Raw genomic sequence first — 15,261 nt, 5'->3', positions numbered from 1 at the left:
TACATCAATTTAAAGCTTGAAGTTCAAAGAAAATGATTATATAAATGATTTATAAACATTTTGAATACAAAATGGCTGACCAGCGGCTACAGCTAACAATGACCGATTTTGGAACGTATACATTCCCATACAAGTTTATGACATAAAATTATCTTGAAATGACACTTGTGGCATATCAATTTAAATCTTAAAGTTCACAGAATGTGACTATATAATCATCTTATCAATATTTTTAATACAAAATGAATGATTGTTATTCAAAACACAAGAAGGAAATAGCCTCTTTCACTCACATTCTCCACTAATTCCATTCTAACAGTTCTACTCTCCTCTTATTCAAAGGAATTCATCATTTTCACTGAACAAATCCCGAATTTCCTATTTCTTTACTCGCATATGTATATAACAAGTTAGTTATACAGCGTGGTATTCGATGCACGGTGTACAGAGTTTGCAAAGCGTGATATCCAGTGATTAGCCGACGGCGTAACGCACGCAGGCCGAGTAAATAATTCCGCGTTCCGAACGTTCGTCGTTCTTCGGCCGATGACGTTCCACATCCGGTGTGGAACCCGCGGCGTCGTTTAATTAACGTATGGATTATGCCGTCGCGGCCGAACGACGCGTGTTTCCAGCCAGAAGCATCGTATTAATCATAAACAGTGACCAGCTCGTAATTCGCGGGGTGAATTGCAACGAACGACGACCTATATATATATACACATGTGTGTATATGTGTAGTGCGAAATTCATCAGCGCACTTAAACGCGCGGCCGCATGCATGATCGAGTTTAATACAGACCGAAACGGAAGTGCATAAACGACATAGCGATGCCCGCGAGACAGGGTTTATTGTTGAAAGCTGGACAAAGCAGAGTGTACGAAGCGGATTACGGAAGTTTTGGTAACAGTGAACCGCTTGCATGGATCAGCGATCAGTAACAAGACACTGGGGAGGATGTCCTTAGGGTCTTAGGACTTAGTTTATTATTCCTAGATACCTTCTGTTATCTTTCAGATTTCATTGAGTCAAAATTCGTGCTGTTTTCGGAAGTAAATTCGTCCAAATTTAATTTATTTCAACCTCGTTGTTGTTAAAGATTAATTGTATCAATGATTCTACTGATTGTTTAAGCAATTTGTTAATTTTAATTCCAATTTCAACATTTTTTGCGCGCTTTCTCGTTCGTGTAATTAAGGTCAGAACGTGTCGAATTCTTGGCAGAGCTCGTCCGGAATTCGTATCGTGGTCGTTTCATTATATTCCACATTCTAATTCCAGAGCTGTTCCTTTTCTTCTTCTCCATAAAATGGCGTTAATTACTTCTTAAGCTGTCTTCCGCAAATGGTTCTCGTTTCCTTTGGAATTTACGGGGGATATATTGAATGCCAGCCACCGCGTAATTTCGAATGCATTAGGCAAACGATTTTCCCATAATTTTCAACCATTTATATGCATCGAAAAAATATAAATTTATTAAAGTTATCGTATATTTTATTTTATTATCTCTGGAAAAATATTCACTTCATTAAATGCAGAATACTGAATGCTGTATTATATTAAATTTAAATTAAGCTAGGTTAAATCTATAATAAAATATCTATTCAAACAAAATATTTTTGAACAAAACATCAATAATTCGTAGCTCGATCTAAACTCTTCCGCAGAATTTCAAAAACTGGTGCATCTGACATATAGAAAATACGTGAAAATAGAGGAATTTATTCCATAGAGACATACCCTCGTCGCCGTATTAAAACTTCTATTCCAACTGCCCTTGTTCGTCCCTTTTCAGTCCCTCTCTCTCATTGTTCATTATTAATCTTTCGTACGAAAGTTGGCAACCCTGGCATATTAATCATGGCTGGGCATCGTGGTAATTCCGTGGGACCTACTAATCACGGACCAGTACCAATTAATTCGTGGCGACGTGTGAGAGGGTAGCTGGGGGTGGAGGATGCAGTGGTCAGGGAAATAGTAACGTTACGTGGGTGTACAATTTTCTTGTGTTTCCTGGTCTCTTGAGAATATATTACACCTTTCTCTTTTGTATTCATAATACTTTTGAAAATTTATTCTACTCGAAAGCTGTATGCAAACTCTAAAGTTAATTAAATTTTAAAATTAATCGGAAAATTACGAGCATCGAGACACGTCAATCACGATCGTTCGCCACATCAAAAGACAGAGGGTTCCAGGACTCGGGTCGAAATTTCCTCGATCACATAAACGTGTCTGCGTCCCAGGAAGCTGAAGTTTCGTTCAAAGATTCCGGTTGACGTGCACGGTAGAGAGGAGGTCGATGTCGGCGTGTGTCTGTTGCTCAAGGTCCATTAGTCGGAAATCTGCTGCGGTTCCAGAAAACCGTCCGACCTCGATGGCTGTTCGATGTCGTTGAAATGACGTTAGCAAAAGAAGAAGAAAGAGAAAAGGGACAGCAGAGGGTGGTAGGACTCGTCGAAGAGAAAAGAGAGACACAGTCGAGAGACGGTCTTCCAATAAGCAGCTCGAAACTTGGACCAGTTCCAGACAGGAAGTAATACCAGCTTCCACGAGGCCCTGGCAGCGTCTTCGACAAACTGTGCACTGTCTCTAGCAATAGTTTCGTGCCGGCTAACGAACACCATTGTCTAGAGATGCCGACAATTATGTTAGCTACGTTCTGTACAGTGACAATTCTGGAGATGAGTAACGAGGGTCTTCTTCGTCGTTGGTACCGTTGTCAATCGATTTGAAATCGATTCTTGGATCAATTAGCAATTTGTTGAGAGCTTTGATGGATAATACTTTGGAAAGATCGTAAAACTTTGAGTACTATGAGTTTAAAATCTTTGTTTCTGTCTCAAAATAAAAGAGAAATCGATTCTTGAATCAATTAACAATTTGTTGAGAGGTTTGATGGATAATAGTTTGGAAAGTTTGTGAAACTTTGAGTACTATGAGTTTAAAATCCTTTTTTCTATCTCAAATTAAAAGAGAAATCGATTCTTAGATCAATTAACAATTTCTTAACAGGTTTGATGGATAATAGACTATTGGGAAAGTTTGTGAAACTTTGGGTACTATGAGTTTAAAATAAATTAATTAAAGAGAAACTCATAATAAATTTCTTATTAAATTTATGCAGCTCTAGGAACAAGGAGTCAATATTTCGCTACTGCATATTTGATTACTGTTTTAATTATGAAGCTCACTATAATGTATAGTATAGCAGGTTCAACGATATATTTCGAAGTATTAAATGTCTGCCCACAGATGGGACTCGGATCTCGAAAATAAAATATGAAGCCCTTAAAACATTATCTTTACAAGCACTGCAAGGCTCTCTGTGATATTTATGTCTCCGCTGGTTCTACAAAATAAGCGATAGCCGAAAAACACGCGAGAAAACATTCAGACAAAGAACTTAAAATATTTATTAGCATTTTCGCGTGAACTTTACCGTATCACCCGATCAATTTAACAGCTGCCTGAATTTTTTTGTTACATTTACCGCAACGTTAAATATTTACAGGATGAATAATAGAAAATCGAAGACCGTGTTATTAATATTTATACATCTACCTCCTAATATTTCGTATTGCACGGCATTTAAACTGGAGCACGTAGTAAAGAATATGTTTGAAAATTTATTCGGGACAGGGGAATGTATTATGTACCGTGTTAAATCTTACAGATAAAATCTTTTCGAAGGTGGGTTTTACTTTAGCTGATTGTAGCAACATCAGAAATTCAGATCATGAGCAAGCAGAACGATTTTCCCGAGATGCAAGCAGATGTGAACAGGGGAATCAATTTTAAAAGCTGATTCTGATTTTATTTGAAGGAAACGTGGATTCTGTAAAAATTGGAAAGTGTATCTCATGTAATTCACATATTTGGCTAGAATGGATATATTCATAACAAAGACTTTTTTCTTTATTCTTAAAAATTATTTCAGATTAATTTAACTTCAGTACAGTTTTATCACTAACAATTTCAATCAATACTTTATTGCTCAGCTGAGTTAGCACGTCAAACAGAGAGTTAAAACTTTCGAAGCCAATTAGATTGGCACTTAAGTGGAAAAGGTTCAAGATGAAACTTCGGTGGTAAAGTTGAAAATTGCAGTAATCGTAGACAGAAATCAGAGCTAACAATATCGGTTAACTTAGAATATTTGAGAAGAAATTGAGCACAATTCAATTATAATTTAATTTAGGTAGAAATCCAAAACTGTCGATACCAATTAATTTGACACTTGAAGTGCAAAGGTTAAAAGCTGAAGTTGTACTCGTCAGACTGTTAAAAATTGCATCGCTCGCAAATATCTGTGACACGTTGCGAGGACGCAATAAACGGGCAATAAATTGCTCTATCAGATTGTGTTTTCCGGTGACAATTCATTGAAACCCGGTGAGATTTTATTGATTTTAATCAATGCGATTCAGCCAACCGTGTCGTTGCAATTCGAGAAAATATAGGATGCTGAAAGTGTATTAGCTCTGGCTAATATTTATTACTCGTTCCTTCGATTATATCTGGTTATCTAATGAATTATGATATTTAAAATAGCAACGTTTGAATTCCAATTCTTAAAACATATAAAAACACATTTAGAGAGTTTCAATTTCAAATTTAAGTTTATTTTTAAACTAATTCAATCAGACCTGGAATTGATCTCTTTCTCGAAATACAACGCACACGTATAATGCTCTCATCTGAAAATACGATTCGATTTTTAATTCCACACGACACATGCTTATAAAAGTTTCAATGGCTGCCCAGTCTCGGTCCTTTCGCGATAATAAATTACTAACGTTTTCCGCCAGACAAACGACCGACATTCTTACAAGAAGCTGACATTCCTATGTCAACTCAAGAGCTATTTTTATTGCGGGGTCGTCAGAGGTGTTATTTTTGAGAGGCAGAATAAAATCTCCAAACGTTCCAAAATCATAAAATGCAAGTTTATTTTAGAAAAATAACGAACGCCTTTCTGTCCTCGGATTGTATCGCAATCTCGTTTCTCACGTTGTAAAAGCTCGATCGAGCGTACTAGCTTGGTTCGGCTAGGAGCCAGTTTTTTAAAGAAAAATTCTTGCGATTTTCACGCCGGCACGGTGGAAAATTAAAGAGCGACCGTTGCCAGCAGGACTTTCGAAGAGGTTCACCGTCGAATCTCTCGAGGAATTTCAACTCTGTGATTGTGGATTAATGTTGTTAAGCTCGCGTTGAATGTCGACCAGGCAGGGGGCAGATGAAGTTGCCTCTTTCAGATTGCAATTTTTTCTCTCTCTTTCTCTCTTTTACAACGACGAACGAGATTTTGCTTTCGGAACTCGATTACCGGCCGCCTGTCTCGTGTCTTATGAAATTTAACGGGATGGGATATCTTGCCGACGCTTCTGTTCCCTGTTTACTGCAATGTAATTTCTGCCCGTGAGCATGCTAATGTAATTTTATGGAGATTTTCGTGAACGTCTGCAGAGGAGAAGTAACCCGGTATAAAATACAAGATTGCTGCTGATTCCGGTGCGTGCTGGAATTTCGCGGAGCGTTAATTAAATTATGTATGGAAATAGGAGGTTCTTAATAGAAAACAAGAAAGTAGAGCAACGGTGTCTGACATTTTTGAATAAAGAATTAAAAATGAAATGTAGTAACATACGTTGCATTTGAATTATAAAGCATGAAATACGAGGTACTAAATATTAACAGATATTACGTATTATTGTTGTTAAATTTCGTAATAAATGAAGAAAGTTTTAGAATAGTTAGTATAGATTAGAATTTTGTGAAAACGTGACTGAGAAACTTTCTGCTTTTACTAGAATTTCAGGATTCAGTAGTACGTATCAACGCATGGTCAGACACAGTCTGACTTATCATTAGCGTTACTACTGTGAACGAGCAAATAATACCAAATGCTATATTATTTTCTCTCTGTATATATTCCCTGCTAATTCTACAATTATTTAAATAATAATTATAAATCAAGAAGGTAGTTTAAGCAACAAATTTATTTTCTCGAGTGCACATATTGAAGGAAATAAGTACGCTGGTGCACGCGAGGATCGGAGGCCAGGAACTTTATTGTTCACAGGGCTTATTATCAACATTAGGTTTATTAACTGATATTGAATCGAAAGCTTTTAGAATCTCGCCCTACAGGGACCTTAGAATTGTGTGTACACCTTTCGATCGTTTATCCTGCCAACATAGTGCCTTCTAATCGCATTATCGTATTTTGACCCCCTCCTATCGTTCCATGGGTATCTCATGCTTGTAATCCGTATTTTCCGAACGATGATGGGATTAAGGTATTAACGCGACTGATTCGAATTTATGGCTGATAGGAATACTTATGTCGAACGATGGCGGATGGTTTAATCGAAACAAAAACCTAATTGATTTAAGTGATTCTTTGGAACTCTCCTACATAATTTCTTTTCTGTTACAGGTGCAAAGAACCTGGAAGGTACTTGAACGAACTTCCGCCCACGGCAGTGATCATCTGCTTCCATAACGAGGCTTGGTCAGTATTATTGAGGACAGTTCACTCTGTATTAGATAGATCACCGGAACACCTCATACAGGAAATCATTTTGGTCGACGATTACTCCGACATGCGTAAGTAAATAAATAGAATATTTTATATTGAAAAAATTTATCAATATTATGAAAAATATGAATGAAAAAAATTTATTTGAATTTAAAATTAAAATTTTATTTATTGAAATATAAATTAAGTGAATATAATTTTACATCTTAATTTTATTTCTGAACATACAATCAGCACTATTAGAATTCAAACATTTTCATTACTATTGATTTTCTATTTATGTTTACCATGAAAGTAGAGGAAACAGTCACAAACGGATCAAAGCGGTAGTTCGAACGCGTACAAATAGCAACACGGCGTTAAGTTGAAAGCGCGCAGCGTTCAGTAGCTTTTGAATCAGGAGAAACTTGTCTAGCTCATCGTAGAAAAGCCGATGAACGTTGGCGTGGCTCAAATAGAGACTGCGGTTCGTTATGTAGCGGTACTTGTTCGGTCGAGCAGGCATATCCCTATTCAGCTCGGTGATTCGTTATCGTCAGTGTTCCGTCGTCTCACGATAGATCGATTAATCGCGATCCATTTCTCGTGAGCGCAGTATAACGAGATCGCTCAGCCTGAATGGTATACCCGAAAGATTTCGATAGGCTGATTCATGTTAATCCTAATAGAAATTTTCAAATGATAATTGCAATGATTATTTTACTTCACATTTAATAATACAAATATACTGAAGCGTTTTTTAAATAAAAAAAGAAATTACCTTATTCGTGGCAGCTTCTTATCGCAAGTATTTGAAGGAACAAAAGTGTCTTATCATCGGAGATGTAAAATCGTGTTCGAGGTGAAAGCAGGGGGATAAGGGAAGGTAACCACATGTAACAATGGGGAAAGAAAGTAAAAATCGTGGGGTGGAGAAGCTGGCGAGATTAACCCTTGACAGGGGGTTAGGGAAGCGCAACGTGGTGGAAACGATATACCTTGGAACCCGTGCAAGCCCCTTTAAAAGCTTCCAGATAAGCCTTGCTACCACCCGGAAGCGAGGCTCATAAACATAGTTAGCGAACCCTATGCAGGACACATTACAAAATTGTCTGATTGTTTTATCAGAAGGACGAAGCAGTTTTGTCACTTTTCATTCGTGATTATTTTTCCTTCTTCTGTCATTGAGATTTGACGAATAATCAACCAGAATTAGGAGATTAAATTACGAGGGAATTAGAAGATTAAATTACAAAATAAATTACGAGGAGATAAAGTGGATAATCCGATGTTTTATGATGTTTGAAAATGAACTTGGCAAGCTTGTAACGCGGTGGAAATTTTTAATAGTGATAAGAAAAGAAATATTACAGACCATGTGAAAAGTGAATGATAAGAGCTGATGTTAGTAGTTTATTCTTCCTTGAGGGCTTGATATATGAATGGCTGCGCTGAGGTATAGATGCATCTTCTAGTTTTCTTTATTACGTTTCAGAATGATATTAAATTAATATTGAAAAATTAATTTTCTCGTGCATTTCGTATGCAAACACAAAGGTTTGTCAATTTAAAAAAAAGTAATCTTTTTTCAGTCAAGCTGAAATCGACAGGTGGTTTGCTCGTTTATTTCCCTTGAATTTACGTGTTAGGTGCAGTAATTGCATGAAATGAAGTTTAAACATACTGAAAATGACACGGGGCATAACGTGAAACGTCAGCTTTTTAATCTCCAAACGGGAGAGAGCGATGCACGCGTTTTTCAGTATTATACGAAATATTCGATTACACTTTTTTAATGAATTCCTATATTAAATGGAAATACGAGGACAGATAGAATGAATAAAGATAAACGAACAGGTGGAAATATTTCGACCGGTTCTGGTTAGCAAATTCGTTTGAATAATTCATTCGTTTCGGGTATAAACTCGGAAATAATCATTAGCCTGGCGCGAACTGCCCTGGTCCTTGAAATCCCTGTATATTATCTGCAGTTAAAGCAAGCTCGGTAAAGCGAAGGTTCGCGAGTTAGGGTTCTCGTGAAGCCGTTTTAACGAAGAATAAATCACGAATGTCTGCTAATTGCTATCCCAGCCGGGACCTTAACACTGTAATTCATCATATCTCATAAATCTGAATTTCATGCCTCTAAATCTCTACAATTAAAACGTACGTAGAATGAAATGTCCAATAAATTATTCGACAATAATGTAATCGAATTACTTTGATAGAGTACACGAGTTTCTAATTACTAATTGTAACAGTTCCCCGGTAGTAAATTAAATGATTGAATTTAATTGCTGAATCGATTGGATTTATCAGAAGAAACATAATGGTCCTTTACTGATTTTAATGGATCCCACGTTTCACAGCGCATCTCCAACGTCAATTGGAAGACTACATGATGAACTACCCTAAGGTCCAGATCATTAGGGCACAAAAACGAGAGGGTCTTATTAGAGCACGTTTGCTCGGTGCTGTAGCTGCAAAAGCACCTGTTCTAACATATTTGGACAGCCATTGCGAATGTACCGAGGGTTGGTTGGAACCGCTTCTCGATCGAATAGCTCGTGATCCAACGACGGTCGTCTGCCCAGTGATCGATGTTATCGACGACACCACTCTGGAATATCACTGGAGAGATTCCGGTGGTGTGAATGTGGGTGGTTTTGATTGGAATCTGCAGGTAAGGAACGTTCCTTCCATTACTCTATTTTTCTTTTAAAGTATTAAAATATAAAAGAAATTCTGGAATAAGTTTCTTTCTCAAATTTAAAATACTTCTTTTTATTCAAAAAAAAAAAAAAAATAAGTTAAACAGATATGTTGCACGAAAGGACCAAAGAAGGATCGTTTATTTTTACGATTGTCCAAGTACCACGAAAATCTTTTCTGATATCTTGACCATTCGAGAAGCATTTCAAGATTTCTCGATTTCATCCTCGAATTGTCAAGACTTTTTTCTTTATTTCTGCATCAGTTCAACTGGCACGCGGTTCCTGAAAGAGAGAAAAAGAGGCACAAGAATCCCGCAGAGCCTGTATGGTCACCAACGATGGCCGGGGGCCTCTTCTCGATAGATCGTGCTTTCTTCGAACGCCTTGGCACGTACGACAGTGGCTTCGATATTTGGGGTGGTGAAAATCTAGAGCTTTCTTTCAAAACCTGGATGTGCGGAGGTACGTTCAATCCCGCGGAAAAAATATTTACAAAAATAGAAAAACAGTTCAATTTCCGGTTCCATGATTTTAAATTAACCAACATCAAAGAACGCCCCACATTTTACGACCACGGTACAAATCTCGCGGAATCTCAATTCCCAGGGACAGCAATTTAAAAAAAATTTCGAAATGTTCCAATTTCCTTTGCATAATAATCACCAGAGAAGGAAGTCGAGCCATCCAATCAACATAACACGGAATCCGTCCCGAATAAACCTGCAGTTCCTCTCGATATCTCATCTCGATTTCCCTCTCTTCATCTCGCGGAAGATTTTTGCACGAAACCCTCCGTCCATAAAATCCTCGAAAGGCTTGTACATCCAAATCGTACGACGCTGCATTTCCTCGAAATAAACTTGTTTCGCCGCAATCAGCCGTTTCCTTCTACGGATCGCGATGAAATTCGACTGGTGGATGGTTCCAGGCACCCTGGAAATCGTACCTTGCTCACACGTGGGCCACATCTTCCGGAAACGTTCGCCGTACAAGTGGCGTAGCGGCGTGAACGTGCTCAAGAGGAACAGCATACGGCTGAGCGAAGTATGGCTGGACGAGTACGCCAAGTACTACTACCAGAGGATAGGTCACGACAAGGTGAGCACTTGCTACTTACCCGGTTGAGTTCTACATTTGACACGGCACCCGACCCGTTCTACAAACTCCACCTCGTCGATCTTGATTTTCCTTTTTTCCCTTTCGCCTTCGTTCGATTCCGGACCGTTGAAATTCTGCCGCGTCTCAAGAAATCCGTGGAGCTTGAAAATAATAATGAAGGTAGGGGAAGTCGAGTGGTACGTGGGTGTATTGAGAATGATTGAGAAAGCTTTCTTTAAAGGGAGAGTGTAGGAATGTTTGGGAATACTTGGTTCTCATTAATAACGCAGAAATATTATTTTTATATTTTATTTTATAATTATCGTGCAAAGTTTCAGATTTAACAATTTCTTCTAATAATTCTTGTCGTCTATTCACGTAGAATTTATTCTCCGAATACTGGAGTGAATATTCCGCGAGCAGAGGTATCTGTTTGCATGCAGTTTCAGCTTTAAATCTCCTCATTACGCGGCCACTTAAACCTTCGCGAGTAACGTCGTTAATAACAGTATTGTTCCAGTCGTATCTTCCAGCGTCATTAACCTGCTATTTTGGGAACACGTTGAAATCGTTTGGAAACTTGTTTTTCCATTTGCGTGCGGTTTTATTGGTCGCGTCAGGGTGTGCTCGAGCATCGGTAGGAATAGTTACGATAAGGGATGACGATAACCGCGCCCGATGATGGAGAGTAGCGTAGACCAGAGACGCGTCGTAAAAAGGGGCTATAAACGTGGCAAACACTCTTAAGGATCGCTCGCGTGTCCTGGCGTGTCCCTCGAAGACGCTCCTTTTATTCTCCATCGTAACGATCTATCCTTTATCCTGGCAGCTTGTCCCTTCGTGGCAAGATCCGATCGAGCGAGTCTATGATGGGATAAAAATAAATCGTTTCCAGCCACGTTGAGTTACGAAGGGCATAGAACAAGCAGTATCCTTCGTGTCACCTTTCAGTATCCTTTGTGGAAAACGTCCTCGTATAACTTAATTTTGAAAAAGTGTCGAGATAAATGAATTGAAAGTTGTGTTTCAGCTTTGATGATTTAAGAAATAATTTCATTTTGAATTCCTTATTATTCTCATTTTTATAAAATTGTGTAATTGGAAAATATAACGGTGTTCTTCAGGTAAAAATTTGTTAATTTTCGAACACCATTCTTCAACAATTCCTACTTTTTATGTCATTGTTTTGCGCGATAGGATTATTTATAAGCTCCGCGGTTTACACAAGAGCCATTAAAAACTGTTTCACAGCTATTGAAAACGTTTCACCGTTTGAGTATAATTTATCACGATACGTGCTTCAGTCTTTCGTTTTCAATGCGGGAAATATGGATTTTATCGGTGCTATAAAACAAAAAATTTGAAACCGTGAATGAGAGAAGTATTAAACGTTAAATGAGTACGCTGTTTCAGATGAAATTCAGTTTCTATACCTCATAACATTTATTTCTCTGAATGAGAGAAACATTAAATACTAAACGAGAGCATAATTTCGTATAAAATTCAGTTTAAAAAACGTCTTGATGGTTTTAAGTAAATTTAATTCACGTTTAATGAGAATTTTACATGAATTTCCTGTAAATAGCTTTCATTTCTTTATTTTAAGTAGTACAGGTCAACCATTTTCCCTTTCTTAATGAAAACCACTATTCCCTGACTTTCAAATTATTATTTAGCAGTCTTAAATAATTATTTAAGCATTATGAAGGGTTCTGATTTTCCAAATTTTCATAAATTGGACGTAATATTAGATTTTAAGTGATACAGATCAATCATATCGCCCACTATCCCTATAATCAATAATCCACTGATCCCAATGCAATTATATTAATAAAAGAAATCTTTATAAATCTACACATTCAACTTCATCCCCTTCTCAAAACTTGATTTCATCCATATAAATCGTCTCTTTACCCCTTACAAGCTGCCATAGTTCCACTTTGATACTCTAAACCCGACTCCATAAAGGGTCTCTTATATTTCTCCTCGTCCTTTATATCCTCCTTGCTCTCCCCGTCCTCCCTTTTTACGATTATATCTCTTATCCCCTTCCCTGTCTTTAAATCTGTGCTCCCTTAAACGACGTTCCTCTGTCAGTCCGCCAACCCTTCGTAGGCAAAATTTCCAGACTTATGGTTCGCAATTTATAGGGTAACTACGGTGATGTATCGGATCGAAAGACCTTGAGGAAGAAGCTCGGCTGCAAGTCGTTCAAATGGTATCTCGACAACGTTTACCCGGAACTGTTCATACCTGGCGAAGCTGTGGCTTCCGGCGAGGTAAGGGTGTACAGGTGTCTCGTAGTTTCTTTTGTTCGCAGGTGTGAAAAATGTATCCGGAATCGATGGAGGACGCCACTTTGATCCATCAACGTGCAGTTATCAGACTCGAAGGCTATCCTTTGGTAATAATTTATCAAATTTTTTATTTACAATTCTTTCAATTTTCCAGTCAAAAAAGAACCTAAATAAAAATAGTTAATTTATATTTTCGGTTCGCTGAAAGAGTCTATATTAAATTTAATTAAACCCAATGCTTAATGAACAAAATCCCACAATATACTCGGATCGTTATAATCATCTAAAGACGGTTAATAATTATCAAAGCGTGTCGTCGGTACAGGACCACTCCACGTTGCCAATCAACGCGGTTAACAAGTACCAAATTGTCACGCCGGGAAAAAAAAGCTTTCTCTCGAACAGAATAAAAAAAAAGTCACCATGAAACGAAAAGCCGGATTTCGTTATATTCCATTGAAAATTTTGTTTCCCAGCCACGATGTTTACGTAAATCAACATGTATTTCATTCTGGATACACGCGTCTGTCGCACACGTGCCCGCCTGTATCTATACGGACAGGGGAAGTTCAATTGTCGATGGCGGGAGACAATGATTGATGTCAACGAGCTGCGACCCTAGAAAACAATGCTTCGATCGAGAAACATGCAGCCGCGGTCGAGGCAATCTCACGGCTCACGAGCAAAGGCTCGCAGCGACATCCGATCGGAAATCGATTCGTCTCGATCGGGCTTGTTGAATTCTTGGCTTACTGCACCGAAATCGCGGTAGTCGCAGGAGATAATGGAGGCGAATCAAACATCCCTCCGGGCGAAGACGTTCCTCCCCCTCTGGAAAAAGGGTATTGGCGTGTATTGCCCCCGTTTCCATTCCGATTTCCCAGTAAAGCTTCGCCCCTGAAGGCTATAACACCGGTGGCTGTTTGTTCCCCCGTATCCTTTGCGTAACATTGCGTAAAAATTAAATTCTTGAAAGACAGACTAACTGGCGTATATTGGTTTCGTAGTAGTATTGCTTTTCCTACGGACCAGGATTCTTTATTCTTTCAGGGAACACTGTGGTTCACCGCCTTCTGTTATTATACTTTAATTTCGAACACATTGGCGAAATCAATGATTCAATGTCGAGGATGGAAATCCCGGATATCGCTGGCTTTACTGTTCACGCGATTGACAGTGCATTAATTTCGTTTCTATGCAAGATTCATGGGCGGCAACGATCAATCAACGATCGATTTATTTCCGTCGTGTTGCAATGCCGAGCCACGTCTCCTCCGCCCTCTGTTTCGGTGCATTCGTAATTGCGAAATGATTGTCGAGCTTGTCGCGCTTGTCGTCGATAATCTCGTGGCCCGTGGCTGCAGTTCTCCTACGGGTCATTACATTCTCGAGCCGTGTAGGGTGCATTTGATCGATGTGTCTCGCGCCTCGCGCGTTCCGTTGTTATTGAACCGGTAAACGGGCTTCCTCGTATTTTTCTTCGATTTATTTTGTCCACCAATTTTACGATCGCTTTCCCATTTCCTTCTATTTTTTTTTTCTTTTTCATTCGAACGGAATAGTTTGGTAAAAGATTGAAAGTGTGAGAGTGTTCAATTTAGAGAAAGTGCAACGTGGTGATTCGGGTGTTGTTTAAAAATAAATTAATAAATAACAGTGGAGGTATGCGTGTGTTTATCGACGAAAATCGTCCCCTTGTTTCGTTACTTTGGACCCTGGAAATTCAAGAGCCCCTTTCTTCATGTATGTCGGAAGATTTGTGATAAAGTTACGGTATCTAACAGCGGATTAAAGGCTTCCTACTTCCACGTAAATTGCAGTGTCACGCAACGTGGATATTTCATGCTTTGCCCTGTCCTTTCTTCCCTGGTTTCATTTCACCGATTTTCTCGGGAATTAACAGCAGAGGTAGCTGGAAATTTTCTCAACAATTTCTCCTAACGAGCGGTAAGTTCGATGGAAAATGCTCTATCGTAATAACTGTGATTTTTGATTGGGAAAAAATTGTCGTCTCCTCGCTAAACGGGATTTCTCTATTTCAATCTTCAGCCACGTCACAGCTGCATCAGCAATAAGGTCGTGTGCTTATTCCGTTGAACTTAAAAACTCATTTCGAAAGCAAACGTGGAAAATGAAACAGTTCTGAGTAATGTTCCCTCGAAACTTCAAATTACCTTGCCGAGAACTTGCGTCGTACCGAATTTGTCTTTGTTTCTTGATATCAGAATTCCTTGTTTAATAAATGATGTTACGTATCTTCAAAATAAACCATATCGACGATCGTTTGATAGTTTGACGTTGATTTATTTATTTAATTAATAATTATAGCTTTCGTGTCTAGTTGTCGTTCCATTTCGATAAATAATACGATCAAACTAAATTCGAATCGATCTTCCGATCAGAAACGAAATGAAATAATATATAAAGAAACAGCAATATCCTTTATCTCGTTTCAGAGTAGAATCGGAAAAGAATCAAGTGTCAGCCTCTGTGCCATAGATATGGTATCGATCAATCGTTTTCCCCTCCCACGCGGGATATCCTGCGCACTTTTCACCCCCGTTCGACCGAAACGGAATGCGTTTTGCCATATTTTTTCTTTCTCCCTCGGCTGACACCAGCGTTCTC

The 15,261-nt window shown here is 38.5% G+C and overlaps 1 protein-coding gene across 8 annotated transcripts in view; it reads left to right on the top strand.

Annotated features, from left to right (window-relative positions):
- LOC114875900 (putative polypeptide N-acetylgalactosaminyltransferase 9) overlaps positions 1 to 15,261 on the top strand; it is a 183,463-nt gene that overhangs the window by 151,405 nt on the left and 16,797 nt on the right. For all 8 annotated transcript variants that reach the window (XM_029186731.2, XM_029186728.2, XM_029186730.2 and 5 more), the window contains 5 exons: positions 6,444 to 6,613; positions 8,894 to 9,207; positions 9,502 to 9,700; positions 10,167 to 10,336; positions 12,487 to 12,615. In XM_029186731.2, coding sequence (XP_029042564.2) covers positions 6,444 to 6,613; positions 8,894 to 9,207; positions 9,502 to 9,700; positions 10,167 to 10,336; positions 12,487 to 12,615 — 982 coding nt within the window. The remainder of the gene's footprint in view (positions 1 to 6,443; positions 6,614 to 8,893; positions 9,208 to 9,501; positions 9,701 to 10,166; positions 10,337 to 12,486; positions 12,616 to 15,261) is intronic.

Source organism: Osmia bicornis, chromosome 14 (assembly GCF_907164935.1).
Source record: "Osmia bicornis bicornis chromosome 14, iOsmBic2.1, whole genome shotgun sequence".
Taxonomy (NCBI): Eukaryota; Metazoa; Arthropoda; class Insecta; order Hymenoptera; family Megachilidae; genus Osmia; species Osmia bicornis.
This window is presented reverse-complemented; position numbering and strand designations above follow the sequence as displayed.